Source organism: Seriola aureovittata, chromosome 9 (genome assembly GCF_021018895.1).
Source record: "Seriola aureovittata isolate HTS-2021-v1 ecotype China chromosome 9, ASM2101889v1, whole genome shotgun sequence".
In the NCBI taxonomy this organism is placed as follows: Eukaryota; Metazoa; Chordata; class Actinopteri; order Carangiformes; family Carangidae; genus Seriola; species Seriola aureovittata.
The window spans coordinates 21,898,502-21,914,488 of NC_079372.1; the positions used below are offsets into that span (position 1 = coordinate 21,898,502).

Genomic DNA, 15,987 nt, shown 5'->3' on the forward strand with positions numbered 1-15,987 from the left:
AGTCATGTGACCCAGTTTGGTGTGAATCAACTGATCTGATCAAGAGAGATGTAAGGTAAGATGGTGATTTCCCAATAAGGGCTTTGTAAAAAAGAATAGGTCTGCCCGATAGAGAGGACCAACCAACCATCTTGAATGACAACAGAACCTTGCTCCAAACCATGACAAAAATGCAATGATGTAAGTTAAAGTAGTAAAATAACTTTATTGGAGATCCTTGGAGCTCAACTATGTTTATATTCTTATTCCTCCTTCCAGTGTTTCTGCCTCAGTTTCACTGTGAATCACTGAACATAATATTTAGTGACTGTAAACCTGTCGCTCGTGACTGGATCATATATTATTGAGTGGACTGGCCTGCCCTCTTTGTGGACTTAAATCATGGCACCTCTCTACAGTGTCTAAACACTCTGTCGGTCTGATTCTTTTTATGCTGCCTCATCTCTTGTCTTAACTATGAAATTATGTCATCTTTCATGATAAGTTCAACTTGGACAAACAACATAAGTCTATTGTTCTTTAACTCCAAAGACTCCAAGAGTAGAGATTTTTATCAGTCTGGAAAATAATAATATTTGTGCGTCACCATTACACCTGGTTCACAACCCTGCAGCAACTGCACACTTTCATGTGTTGTTTTAAGTTTTCTTGCCAACTTATAAGACATGTTGTAGGCTGGATCCTTGGTAGTTGGTTTTTCTGAGTTTTTACATTATAAAAGCCCAAGTGTACCTTGAGATCAGTGAGAGCTGCATTGTTCATTCCACAGTTAACAATGCAGGTGGCTTGGCTTTACACATGGCCTCAAGGCTCATCATGTTAGACAGCCCTTGTACTATTGATTGCATTTGTCTGGTTTCCTTTCCACTTGACGTTCATACCTATGCTTTTCAGATTTGTGCTTGTATCACAGTAATTCTCTGAATATATTACAGTGTTGGTGTAATTTCAGGATGTTTTGTTCATTGGATTTTCATTTTTATCGATGTTTATATAATTTGGGTCCTTCCCATCACATATGGATAAAATAACAAGAGGAGGCAAACAGTCAGACCAGGTTTTGTGCACCTCATAATCTATACAAACAACAACAGAGTATCATGGACATGAAGCATCCCAGGCGGGCGGCAGTAGGTCAGGGAGGTTCAGTGTTATCTGTAGGGCTGCAACTCACCATCATTTATGATTACTCAGTTAATAATTTATTAAATGTTATGAATAAGGGAAAATGCCCAGACACCAAAGTGACAGACACGATAATGTAATGCCATGAAACTAACTAAATAGTCAAAATACTTGATACTGATTTGAGAATTTGGGCCCAGCTGCCTAGACATAATAGTGAGTGCGGTAGTGGGCGTAGTCTCCGATGATTACGCTTTTAAATGTAAGCACTGGGTTTCAGCTTAGTTAAACAGCTAATGTTACAACTGTTAAAAAACCAAGGGGCCCTAAAACCTCCAGTTTTTGTGGAAAAAAGTTAAATGTTGTGAAAGTTGCTAGGTGTGACGCAACGGTAATGGTGGGCGCAACTGGTGACGCAAAGCAGGAATCATCCGTCAGCAAGACCGTCTCATTTCGGTTTGGTCTGCGTGGTCTACGATGTCTGCGAGGGGCCACGCCTTCATATTATTATCTCCTGGGATACAGATATAATATGATACTATATATGTGTGGTATGTTAATATCAGCCAATAATGGTGGCCTGGTGATTTACAGTGGCTTCAGAAAGTATTCAGAGTGGGTTCACTGAATACCTCTGTAAATGAGAGAGTTCACTTTTTGATTTTCAATCATTTTGAAGTTGGGGAATTTTATCCATTTTCAATTAAATCTCCAACACAAAGCATTCACAAAGTGAAGGGGTATGAATACTTTCTGAAGCCACTCTGTTTGTAGTACTATTTTTGGGCATGTTAGTTGATAGATAAATTTAAAAATTGATCAAATATAAATAATAATCTAATCCTGCAGATCAACATCTCAGAACTAGCTAGTTGACACTGCCATGCATAAGTGCATGAATAAATAATGTTGTGGAATGCCTTCTAGATCCCTGCTGGATTAACAGTAACAAGGTCCACAATACACTGGACCTGGCGTACACTGGCATCTCATAATCAAGAGATCAGAAACGGTTAAACAGACCAAAATGTTGTGGCCTGAGAATGAAAAGCCACCTTGTTTAATGGTTTATTAATCTACTTAGCACGAAGGACCACATAGCTCAAAATAACATTGCGATGAGTTGTATTCAGCTCTTTTAAACTTTGTGAGAAAAGGTTTTAAAATGAGAATGTTCTATAATTTATCCGTCCGTCCGTCCCTCTGTCTGTCCGTCCGTCCTTTGGCTGTACTACTCAGAGGAGTGTTGCTTATCAGGTAGCAGTATACTGATGTAGAACTTACTGAAAACTCTGAATTGGGTCAGAACTGCTTCTTAGCTCTTAGTTTGGTTATATCCTCAAATATATTTTTAGAGGGGAGTGTGTGTGTACACAGAGACTGGGGGGGTGGGGGTGGGGGGGTGGGGGGTGGGGGTGGGGGTGATGTGGCCCCATTAAACTCAGGCAGATCTGGTTAGTTTTTCTATAATTTGTAGACACAACCCTCCTGTATCCAACCCCTTTTTACCATTCAGGTCAGAGTGTTGGTCATCAGTAAATACCTGGCTGTACACAACATCTTTGGTTAAAAACTGTAGTTGCATATATGCAAACTACTGTAGTTGCATATAAGCAAACTGTAGTTGCATATACTGAGCAGACAGTGCAAAGTTTTAGTATCGTTTAGAGCTGCAGTGATTAGTGGGTTATTTGATGACGTCCAGCATAGTTAACACGTACTAGTGACAGACAGTAAATATTACAGAATACTCCTTTAGTCTAACAGTAATACCAAGTCTTCTGAGGGCAGTCTTAACATACCCCACAATCACAGATAAATATCAACAGATGCCACAATCATCCACTATCATAACTGTTAGAGCCTTTCACAGAGCCTCACCCTCAGAACTTGTGGGGAACAGACTAATGTTTGTTTGATGGGTTGCACAGTTGTAGTAGGTGGAAAACCCAGTAACACAGTTTGTGCTACGAAGGAATCAACACACAGTGGGTTGTCCAGTATTTGAGCTAGAGGTGACAGAAATATTTGACTACCCATGTTACTCACCATACAGTATATGTTTAATTATATCACAATGTCTCACAAGTGTCTTTAAGGTTTAAGGTAGTGTAGCACTCATTAAATGTGAACAGTATAAAAAGCATAAGTGATAAAATTAAAAATAATTATACAGTATGATCTCTAATACTCATATTCATCATATCAGAGTTGACTCAACCGCATCTAATTTGATTACAAGACAAATACTGGACCAATATGAGGAAATATTGGCAAGCATATACAGTGTATATATATATATATATATATATATATATATATATATATATAGGCATAACCCTTCTTTCTGTGTGTGTGTGTGTGTGTGTGTGTGTGTGTGTGTGTGTGTCATTCCACATTGACTTGTGTGGGTGTTGACTGTGTGGAGCAATGCCTGCTGGGAAGCAAGCTGTCTCTGCTCCACCTTGTCAGAGTCCAACAAACACTTGCCATAAACACTTGGCCACACACACCCAGAAACCTGTCAGACACATGCACATGGATTCAGTCACTGTAGCTCCTATTCCTTTTTAAAGGTTTTAGGTGATGATATTTGTTTACGGCATAAAACACACACGTATCTATCGGTGTGTTTGGCTCCTGTCTCCATTATAAGCTGAGAGTGGCTGCACTGTTGTATGTGAATACAAGGCCCACAGTATCGTATTCAGCCAGCAGCAGAGCAGTGAGGGTTGATGTTGAAACTGAACATGCACGCAACTTCTCTACACTGATAAGGGTACTTGAAGGCCAGCTCTGATATGAAATTCAGCCACTCTGTTTTTTCAGTTTCAGGTCAAAGAAATCATTCATGGCCACTGATTTAAACCAGAGTCTGTCCCTGCTGCTCAGTTTACACCTTATTAATACAAAGTCTTTGTTTATGATATTAAATAGATAAATAATAAAGCCTTCTCACTTGTTTGGGTAAACTTTGTCTTCCTGGTGATTTTGTATGATTTGTGATTTATTGTAACAACCAGAGCACAGTGGCTCCTAAACTCGTCCTTCACTTGGTTGATGAGGACAAACCTCTAGTCTGTCTTGAGCAGGGCAGGATATTGAACATCAGTTCCAATTGGTACCAATCAGAATGTGTCCATAGCACTGAGTATAAAAAACTGCCAGGTCCCTAGAGTTTGCATCAATATTCAAAAGTATTGATTTGTTATCAGTACTGAAACTCAGATATTCTATCAGAACAAGTAATGACATTTTTTTTTACCGATACCCTGTCTTAGCCATCATATGCTGGATCTACCCTTAAAGCAGCTGAACAGAAAGTGGGAACAAAATATTGTGGAATGTGTACATTTTGTGGAGAGGTTATTGCAGTACTGTAGCTATTCAGATCTTTCTAGTGTTACAACTACTACCACTATAACCTGTACTGCTACTGTACTTGTTACTACTTTTTACTATTGCTACTATTTATATTTGGGGTGGGCGATCTGGCCAAAAGATCATATGACAATCTTTTTGGGTAGAATCACAGTCCACAATCTGAATCATGATCTGAATCTTGTTTGCGCCCTGATTTTATTGTGAAAGTCCTGACTGGAAGTTGTGATTCAAATCTTTCAGCCGCATTGACACTTCTTTTGGACATTAGTCTGCTCGCTGCTACTCTGCACAACTCCACCATCTTGGACTAAAGTTGGTTCTTGTTCTGCTGAGGTGGAGAACTGGTGCATGTGGCGCTTCACCAAGAGCAGAACAAGGACTGCCATCGCCAGCTTTAGTTAGCTTGCTAGCTGTTTTACCATTAACAACGGCATGTGTAAACATAACTCTTTCAAAATGGATACATTTTAAAACTAAAATGTATTTGTTTGGATGTAGCATGAGGCTCAGTGTTTGCGCTTGTGTCGTTCATATTATAGACTTTGCTCTGAGTGAATGCGGACTAAATGGACAAATTGAACGGGGATTGGGTGGAGGCAGGTATCTGAACATGAGGCAGTATTTTTTTGAGGGGACAGTTCATGGACGCATGCATTGTGGAAAGTATTAACTGAATAAACCGACATGAGCGAGATTAAATTGTTGAGAGGTTCTAAATGCAGATTTTGATACTTTTTTGGTTAATTGCCCAGCTGTACCACTGTCTCTCTCTTCATCATCAGATGGTACACCATTATAAGTAGTACCACTTATAATTTTGTCCATTTGTCCAAGCCTGGATGGCACCATTCAACACCTGCATAATCTATTCTGAACGCTCCAGTTAACTTCAGCGCAAGCTGGTAAGCAGCTGAGACTGACTGGAGCCAACAGTAAATGCTGCACAACAGACAGTGCCGAGTGTCCTCCAGTCAAAATGCCATTAACTGTGCTACAAACCCAGCTAACAGTTTCCTCTATCCTTTTCTCTATCAAACCTGTCTGCGCATCCGAATACTCTGTGAATACATTGTCAAATAACAGCTGAACTAACCAACCGATAACTGAGGAGTGACCCTCCTTGTCTGTAACCTGCAGTATCAGAGCACAGGAAAAATGTATTTTGAATTCAATAATGGTGAATGGTGAAGAGTTTCCCATTTTGTTGTTGACTCCTTGAACCCCCTGAGGGATCTCTTGATCTCTGCTTCACTTAGACAAAGTGACTCAATCTTGACATTTTCTGTGTGTGTGCATTCAGGGACATGTTGATCACAGACTTGGCTGCCACGGTAACCTTTGTGGAGTTGTGTGAGGAGGTGAGAATGATGTGCAGCGTTGCCAAGCAGCAGCCCATCACGCTCAAGTGGATCGATGATGAAGGTGGGTGTGCCTCACACTCAAACTCTGTACATCAGTCTGCGTGCTCTGTCTCGTCCTGAAGGCATCTTCTGTGCCCTTTATGTGCTACTGCTAAACTCTGGCCCAACGCCCATTTTCTGCGCTCCTGGCCAGTGTAAAGCATCACTGCCACATCACACTGCACACTGGAATGACTTCAAGTCCTCATATCCAGCTGTCCACACTCACAAATTTGCTTCCATGACCAATGACATGCAGTAGTATGAGAGAGAGAGAGAGAGAGAGAGAGAGAGAGATCCAATTAAGTAATCTTAACACAATTAAAAGCATCAAATTTTCAATTGAACAACTAAGCGCTTTATAGACTTATAGTTGCAGTGGTGATATTGATGAAAATGTGTTTGTGTTTGAATGTGTGAAGGGGACCCGTGTACCATCTCGTCTCAGATGGAGCTGGAGGAAGCATTTCGTATTTACAATCGGACCAAGAAGTCTGGACTGCCGCTGCATGGTGAGGTGGCTCTTCATTTTATAATTATCAACAGAAGAATCACAATGGAAATCTTAAGGGGACTTAAACACCACAGGAAAGGTACCTACAGTACCTTCGTAAACACCTTAACAATTAAGGAAAGACAAGACACTCCACAAAATTTATTTAACTGTTTATTTTGGCTTTTGACTGGAGATAACTTGACTTTATGTTGAGGATATTAAGTTAAAGAGTTTGTGCGACTTTGTATTCATGTATAATTCAAGGTGTTCATCATCTGGAGTGCATATCTGGAAAAAGCTGTCTACTAGTCACAGACATCAACATTGTGTTCCTGCATCTTAAAACTTTTTTATGTCAGTTAATTTCTGTTGTTCAATTTTATTCTTGTGACACAACATTTTCATAAGACCCTTAATGTTTTCATTTGCACAGTCCGTGCATTTTTCTCTCACGCCTCTGCTTGGTGACAGGTGAAGAAAAACAACAGATTTTAATGATCAGTTTCCTTTTACTGTCTGTCTTTTGCAGTTTTCCCCAGTATCCCAGAGCGGCCTGGTCTGCCCTGCCCTGGAGAAGACAGTGAGTAAATCAGCTCTGCTTTCACTCTTCATCCCTCTCTAGGTCTCCCAATTACAGTGAGACCCCTAGTTTTATGTGCTCATGGATACACAAGATCCCATTAAACCAGGTTAAGCACCTGTGTAGAAACCTGGTGTAAGGACTAAATTGAGGTGGTGTAAGAGCCCTTTGGATCTCTTTGGAAAGATGTTAGACTCTAGTTAGCTCTAGAAGGCTCAACTAAGTACCAGCCCTCAGTCAGTGATGATTAAAGATTAATATCCTCTTTTTTACTCTTTTTAAAACCTAGACATCTGCACATTTTTTCTAAGATTTGTGACCATTACATCACATTTTGTTCAATACAAAATATATGAGCAGAATGAAACTGCAGCTACAAAGTGTATTGAGATGCAAAAATATCACAAATAATTGACAAAATGAGGAAGTTTCAATAAACTACAAAATGCTAAAATTGCACTTAATTTTAAACTCATTAATGGATCATAGTCAGTGATTTCATCTCTATCACTCACTTATAATCATGTTTAATTAAAGCTCATATAAACTAAATGTTTGAAAGTTTCATCAAAGCTGTGGGGCATCCTGGTGGCATATACGTATTCATACAGATCAGTTATTGATTCTTTGTATAATTATTTTCTATCAAATTTTCATCTATTAAAGAAATCCAAAATAAACTGATTATATTCCTGGATTTTTTTCCTGGAAGTTAAACGACTTCTTTAATTACATGACATGAAATACCCACTCATTCAAATGGCTTGGTAGAGGAAAGGATGCGTGGTCATTAAAATTGATGGGTTTGAGCTCTTGGGAGCATGACTGTGCTCACCCAATTAAATGCTGTCCTTCTATTAGAGTATACAATATGTTGTGTGCAAATTGGACAGTTTGCAAAGGAATCGCTGCAGTAAGTGGATTCACTGATGGAGTCTTCAACCTTGGTGAACTTAGACATACGAATTCAGTCCGCTGACCAATTGCAAACCATCTTGACAGTGCTGACCTTTGAGATACTGAAGAACCAAAAAGTCCAAAAATAGAGGATTCATATTAGCTGTGATGGACCATCCAGTTTTATATAGCACTGCTCTGTCCGGGTTTCAGAAGTTCCACAGAAATGCTGCTGTTGAATAAAGTGCATGAACTTTTTGCAAGTCAGTAGTCACAATGCTTCCAACTCCCAGCACAACCCATTTTACATCCTCTGGGAGAATGACTAAGAAATATTCATATCTAATGGACAGATTGAAACCATCCATGAGCGTCAAATATTTCAAGTGTACAAAGGGAAACTTTGGACTTATAGTTGGAAAACAGAAGAGATAAGATGTCACCAAACCTTAAGGTTCATCCTCTGTGAACCATGAATATCTACATCAAATTTCATGCTAGTTTGGCCTGTAGTGGTCAAACTGTCCTTAATTGATTGACACCTCCATGTGTTAAATGCGGGGTCCTTATCTGAGATCTTTCAGGATTCTTTGTGACATCCATACATGGTGTATTCTACCTAAAAAAGCCTAAAGATTGTTCTTGAACTGTAATATAAGTTGAGCCATTGCTGTGTTAACGTTACCAGTTACTAGTTACTGCTGCTCTCTCTCTCATGTACTCCCATGTTGTTTGCTGCACTCCCTGACTGTCAACTGCTGACTGTCAGCATGTTTCAGCAGCTTGTGGACTGCAGTGTGTGTGTGTGTGTGTGTGTGTGTGTGTGTGTGTTTGATGGGAAGGCAGCCCTGTGCTTTTGCCCTGAGGCAGACCACTGGTTTACTGTGCGAAGAGCAGAGTGTGACTGTCATACTGTAGGTAGGTAATAAAGGATACACACAGTCTCTCACACACACAGACACACTGGGATAGTGTGTCTGTGTGTGCTTTGCTTTTTGTGCCCTGGAATAATATGCAATATTCTACATGTGACAATAATAATTGTGGCTTCCTGCTGTGTTTTCTCCCATTTAAACCTCATTTGCTTGCTGTTGATGTACATGAGTGGAAAGAGGAGGGAGGATAGAGCTGTTGTTTTCAGAGAGGAAGAGGAGGAGGGAGTAAAGAAGGAGGATGAGTAGAGGAGGAAGGCTTTCTCATTCATTTCTAGTGTTTGTTGAGGAACTGTGCGGGACTGGTTAGGTTCCAAAAAAGTGAGCAAAATAATAATGATAAACATTTTAGGCCCAGAAGAACACAAATGAATATATAACAGTGAGACTGTGTGATGTCATACTTCAATCAAAAGTAGAAGCCCAAGATATATTCAGTAATAAGGTAATTGTGTAGAGTATGTGTTTAGTTTTCTTTACAGTAATACATCTTGTCATATTTGTGTCCAGCAGAGTTTAGCCTGTAATTTATCCTCTGACTTGTTGAGCTGTTATTGTACTGTCACATTGCTGTTAGCTCTGATTTGAGAAGGGATATGAGGTAGGTTACCTCTCAATATTATAATTCTCAATAATGTATGGGTTACTCGTCCGGGTCTGGATAGGATGGCGACTGGGTGCGAATCCGGACAATGGTGCGCCTATTCATGACCTCTGGTCTACAGCCACACGGGCAGCTGTGTGTTTGTTTTTGATTGTAGCAGTCGTGGTGAACTCAGTGTAACAAGATGAAGGGGTTTGTAACAAAACTCTGTGAAGCTGTGCAGCAGGACTTTGAACTAAATGCTAAAATCAGCATGCTAGCATGCTCACACTGATAATGTTATGAGTCAAATGTTAGGCAGGTATAATCTTTACTTTGTTCACCATCTTCGTTTATCATGTTAACATTTACTTATAAGCACTAAACATTTGTGGCTGATGTCATTAGTTTAGCAGGTAACTGAAATTCTGACCTGATGTTGGCACCATATCAAAAGTCAGAGGATCACCAATGCTGTCCACCATGTACCGGATTCCATGGCAACCCATCCAGTAGTCGGCCTTTCTTTGTGAATCAGTGTCACGGTGGTTGTAGTAGAACAGCCAGGGAGGCACCAGATTCATTAGGATTATCCTCTGGGGACCCTGGGTATCTGTGCCACATTTAATGGAAATATGGAAAGTAGTGGGCCAACACTGCCTTCCCTAAAAACAAGTTGGCAATTATTTTTCCATTATCTTATCACTCCCCCCGTTACCAGCCGTCACAGTCTGACACCTACAGCTCTGTTTGCAGAGGGACATCATCTGTCTTTGTTCTGTCCTGCAGTCCAATTAATTCCCAGTATAGGTGGCAACCGGTCTGCTTGGTTATGGTCTGATATTTTATGGTAAATTTATGTTACCAAAATAAACAGAGAAACTGACAGAGGTCGGAAGCATCTTTTTTTTTTTTGTTTGTTTCAGGCTTAAAGTGTGTAAGTGTGTGTGTGTGTGTGTGTGTGTGTGTGTGTGTGTGTGTGTGTGTGTGTGTGTGTGTGTGTGTGTGTGTTTGTGTGTGTGTGTGTTTGATGGGAAGGCAGCCCTGTGCTTTTGCCCTGAGGCAGACCACTGGTTTACTGTGCGAAGAGCAGAGTGTGACTGTCATACTGTAGGTAGGTAATAAAGGATACACACAGTCTCTCACACACACAGACACACTGGGATAGTGTGTCTGTGTGTGCTTTGCTTTTTGTGCCCTGGAATAATATGCAATATTCTACATGTGACAATAATAATTGTGGCTTCCTGCTGTGTTTTCTCCCATTTAAACCTCATTTGCTTGCTGTTGATGTACATGAGTGGAAAGAGGAGGGAGGATAGAGCTGTTGTTTTCAGAGAGGAAGAGGAGGAGGGAGTAAAGAAGGAGGATGAGTAGAGGAGGAAGGCTTTCTCATTCATTTCTAGTGTTTGTTGAGGAACTGTGCGGGACTGGTTAGGTTCCAAAAAAGTGAGCAAAATAATAATGATAAACATTTTAGGCCCAGAAGAACACAAATGAATATATAACAGTGAGACTGTGTGATGTCATACTTCAATCAAAAGTAGAAGCCCAAGATATATTCAGTAATAAGGTAATTGTGTAGAGTATGTGTTTAGTTTTCTTTACAGTAATACATCTTGTCATATTTGTGTCCAGCAGAGTTTAGCCTGTAATTTATCCTCTGACTTGTTGAGCTGTTATTGTACTGTCACATTGCTGTTAGCTCTGATTTGAGAAGGGATATGAGGTAGGTTACCTCTCAATATTATAATTCTCAATAATGTATGGGTTACTCGTCCGGGTCTGGATAGGATGGCGACTGGGTGCGAATCCGGACAATGGTGCGCCTATTCATGACCTCTGGTCTACAGCCACACGGGCAGCTGTGTGTTTGTTTTTGATTGTAGCAGTCGTGGTGAACTCAGTGTAACAAGATGAAGGGGTTTGTAACAAAACTCTGTGAAGCTGTGCAGCAGGACTTTGAACTAAATGCTAAAATCAGCATGCTAGCATGCTCACACTGATAATGTTATGAGTCAAATGTTAGGCAGGTATAATCTTTACTTTGTTCACCATCTTCGTTTATCATGTTAACATTTACTTATAAGCACTAAACATTTGTGGCTGATGTCATTAGTTTAGCAGGTAACTGAAATTCTGACCTGATGTTGGCACCATATCAAAAGTCAGAGGATCACCAATGCTGTCCACCATGTACCGGATTCCATGGCAACCCATCCAGTAGTCGGCCTTTCTTTGTGAATCAGTGTCACGGTGGTTGTAGTAGAACAGCCAGGGAGGCACCAGATTCATTAGGATTATCCTCTGGGGACCCTGGGTATCTGTGCCACATTTAATGGAAATATGGAAAGTAGTGGGCCAACACTGCCTTCCCTAAAAACAAGTTGGCAATTATTTTTCCATTATCTTATCACTCCCCCCGTTACCAGCCGTCACAGTCTGACACCTACAGCTCTGTTTGCAGAGGGACATCATCTGTCTTTGTTCTGTCCTGCAGTCCAATTAATTCCCAGTATAGGTGGTAACCGGTCTGCTTGGTTATGGTCTGATATTTTATGGTAAATTTATGTTACCAAAATAAACAGAGAAACTGACAGAGGTCGGAAGCATCTTTTTTTTTTTTGTTTGTTTCAGGCTTAAAGTGTGTAAGTGTGTGTGTGTGTGTGTGTGTGTGTGTGTGTGTGTGTGTGTGTGTGTGTGTGTGTGTGTGTGTGTGTGTTTGTGTGTGTGTGTGTCTGTGTGTGCAGACTGAACAGACCCCCTCTGTGTGAAGAGAGGATGATGGAGGGTGGGAGGAGATGGAAGTGTTGAAATCCTGGATGATGCGCACAGTGGATGGAGGCTGCCCTGCCTTGCACTGGATTCTCTGGCAGAACCCCCTCCCCCCCTCCCCCATCACCAGCACCAAGCCCCACCCATCCCCCACAGCCCCACCCTCCTCCTTCCCCTCCCACTGCCACCACTTTTTCCCAGCATCCCCCTCGCTTTTCTCTCAGCTGTGTGGCACCGCTGTCTCTCCAGGGAGGAGCCTGCAGCGCTGCTGCATCACACAAGACATAGAGGCGGGTGAGGGACATAGTGTGAAAGTGAGAGACAGGGAGAGAGAGGGAGGGAGCATTGTACCATGCAGATATCAGCTCTTAATATACAAAGCAGGCACTCCATTTTTTTTTGTCTTTATTCTTCTATTTTTGGCTCAGCCTGCCACAGCAAAAAACCAGAGAGGAAGGACTTCATCGAGGATAACACATTCTAGAAGCAGACGGGAGAAGCAGACAGAGAGAGAGAATTAAACAGCCTTGAGAAAAGCAAGGCGACTCTATCAGCTGTGAGGAGAGAGAGAGAGAGGAAGAAAGGGCGAGTGAGAGAGGCAGGGAGGGAAGGAAGGAGGGAGGAAATAATTAAATAAATCCCAGAGAGGAGAGAGAAAGAGGGAGGGATCGTCAGAGAGAGGGAGAGGAGGGGATGTAGCAGTGTGTATCCTCGCCGGCTCACCGCACATACACATATACACATACACACACACACACATGTACACATACACACACGCACACTTAGCCTGGATAATGTGCTGAAAGAGGTGGAGAGAAAGGAAGAAGGCAAACCGGTGAGCTATCTATCTCTGCATACTTCCATCCATCCATCCATCCATCCATCTATCCATCCAACCATCCATCCATCCCTCCATCCATCTTTTCATTAATCCGTCTGTATTTCAATACCAAACCCAGAGACAATGGATTTGGGCGAGTGTGTCCTTGCCTGGATTCTTGTTTGTGTGAGAGTGTGTGTGTGTGTGTGTGTGTGTGTGTGTGTGTGTGTGTGTGGGAAATCTATCTGCCTTCATGATTACCATGTGTGATTGATTCATGCCTTGTCGCTTGTCGTGTCACGCATTGCAGGCAGGTATTGTGTGCATGCAACCTGCTAGCTTTGCTAACATGGCTGGTGCCTGCTGCTGGCTGGCTTCCTTCACTGTATCGTAGCCCTGGAAGGCTGTCTGTTTGGCAGTCCGCTCAGAGGCTGCACCTGCCAACGAGTGCGACACGGTGTTGATGTGCATGCGTGTTTGTCTGTGTGTTAACGGTTGCATTGTTATGATGGTGTATGATTTAACCATTAATATCAGGCTAGTGCTGGTCTGAAATTCAGATATGTTGTAGTGAGTGGCATCTATGTCTGGCGTAATGGCTGTAATGCAGGTTGATTGCACATTAGAACACTGTTACACAGGTTCTATTGGAATCCTTTAACCTAAATTGACTCTGATGGTCTAAATGCTGTTTCAGAGGTTTATCCATCCTGGCGAGAATACCTTTCTGTCAGAGAACCTTTTATCTTTAGCCCCATGAAAATGGGTTAAAAACTGAATATCATGATAAAATAGTGGTGATGGCTGTTTTATTCCAACAATGTCAACGTTAAGACTGACCTTCAAAAACCTCTTTATGCAGCCAAATTGTACATATGGCAGACAAACCAAAATTTCTCTCCATCTCTGTCAGTCAGGACACAGAGTATGTATATATATCGGTGTGCGTGGGTGTGTATGTGTATGTGTGTGTGTGTGTGTGTGGAGGGTTCATAGGATTGCTTGCCCGGTGGCTGTGCTCGTTTCTACAGAGTAGAGGCTCAGGGAACAAAGAGTATAAAAATACCAAAACCTCTTTCTTCTTCTTCTTTTCCACCCTCTCTATGTAAGAGAAAGAAATGGAAGTCTAGCGCAGCTGTGTATGTGTTGTGAAAGCCTTAAGGGTAAATTTTACACACCAATATCAATTTACTTGTCATGTTTATTACTGCTCAGGAAATAACCCTGCTGATGTCATCAGGGTTATCTCAGCTTGGGCTTGGAGACAACACGTGTTCTAGAATTGCTTTCATTTTGTTATTATTTTGATTTAATTGTGGGCATGAACATTAAAAGGCCTGGATGTTTACCATGCAAGAAGGGTCTATCGAGTTGCATTATGGGATATGTAGGATTCAGTGATTTTAGCCAGACCCTTTTATGGAAATGCAATACTAAATTTCAGAGGGACCAATTTAATCATGATGATGACAAAAAGTCAAAGACAGTTTGTCCAGGCGGGACTAAAGCTTTCTTTGTGCAGGGATTTTCCCTCTTGAAACAACAAAGTGTTTTGAATTTGCTGCAGCTCTGTTTGTGTCTTCAATTCACAAAACCCGCTACGACCTGCTAACATCGGGCTTTTGTCGACAACGGAAAAGAGTACAATCGATCAGTGAATTCAAACCCGGGTTGAATGACTCTGCAGTAGACCTGAGCATTTATTGGCTCTGATCGGTATCGATGTAAACACAACACCCGGGCGAACACACACATTTTTGCCCCTTTTCTGAGCTGTTATGTCTTTCAGAGCACAAACACTGTAAACTGACACCTGTCACCTGCCCAGCATGGTGCTGTTAAGCCAGAAACAATGCAGCTACACTGCGCTCGGGGATGAAAGAGCGAGCATAGCCCTGAAATAAGTTTCAAAAACACACAATTACCAATCGAAGCGTCTCACATGGAGGCTCCACCAGTCTGCACGGCAGCTAGCAGCTCACTCTTTCTCCCCTGCGTCTGTGTGTGTGTGTGTGCTCTCTAACTGCATGTGATGACATTGCTCCCTGCCCTGCACTTGTGTGAGTCCTCTCAGGCAAACTCGGCTGACAGTGTAAAAGGAGTCAGTTGCCTTATTTAGCAGGTTTACCCGCGTTTAAAAACCCTGCTTATACCTGCTATAATTTTGGTGTAAAAAGGGTATTTGACTAGTAACTGCTGAGGATTGTGGGTAGTGAAGTGCTTAGAGCTAGTTAGTCTGATCATCAGACTGAATTGCCAGTGTATTAAATTTCATTCAGAAATCATAGCTGATTTCTGCTTGGACGGGGTTATTTTGTTTTGTTTTGCCATAACCAGTCAGTAGTGAATGGCGTCTGAGTCCTGCCAATACCATTTTTAGTTAACACAGATGCTGTAGTAGCGGTTGCTTAGAGCAGTTAGTATAATATATTTCACATCGATTGAAGAAATATGCCAATTTTGCAGTTGCTATTTCTGTGAGTCCACTTACAACAATCAGATTAGCTGTGGCCATCCAATCCACAACTGTTCTTGTGACCATTACCATCTATTGTGGAATAATAAAGAAAGTTCATGTGATTTGATGAAGCTGTTTGTCTTATTATGTCTACTCCTACTTGTACTTCATGGAAATAAGGCCAGTGTCCGTCTGGAAAGCTAGCCAGGCTGAGTGCTCATCCTCCAAGGCTCTCCCATGATTCATTGTCACAGACACTGTGTTAATTGCTCCGGTGTATTCTCTGATGCTGGCCTGGTAGTAATCGCTCAGACATGTTTACTTTTAACGTTTCTTTGCCTAAAATGACGAGGCACTTCGGCATCCAGCCTCTCTGTCCTTGGTCTGCTCTCTGCGGTGCTGGCAGGTGAATACAGAGCTGGAGTATTACATCTCAGAGGTTATATCTGGTTTGGGAGCATTTGGGGCTGTAGTGGCCATGCTCTGTGCAATCTGAGTCATCCTGTGTATTGATCCCTACGCTGTTTCCAACTATTT

The 15,987-nt window shown here is 41.6% G+C and overlaps 1 protein-coding gene across 1 annotated transcript in view; it reads left to right on the plus strand.

Moving 5' to 3' along the window:
- prkcz (protein kinase C, zeta) overlaps nucleotides 1-15,987 on the plus strand; it is a 105,903-nt gene that overhangs the window by 1,164 nt on the left and 88,752 nt on the right. Inside the window, exons 2-4 of the mRNA XM_056384340.1 lie at nucleotides 5,810-5,931; nucleotides 6,332-6,421; nucleotides 6,935-6,985. Coding sequence (XP_056240315.1) covers nucleotides 5,810-5,931; nucleotides 6,332-6,421; nucleotides 6,935-6,985 — 263 coding nt within the window. The remainder of the gene's footprint in view (nucleotides 1-5,809; nucleotides 5,932-6,331; nucleotides 6,422-6,934; nucleotides 6,986-15,987) is intronic.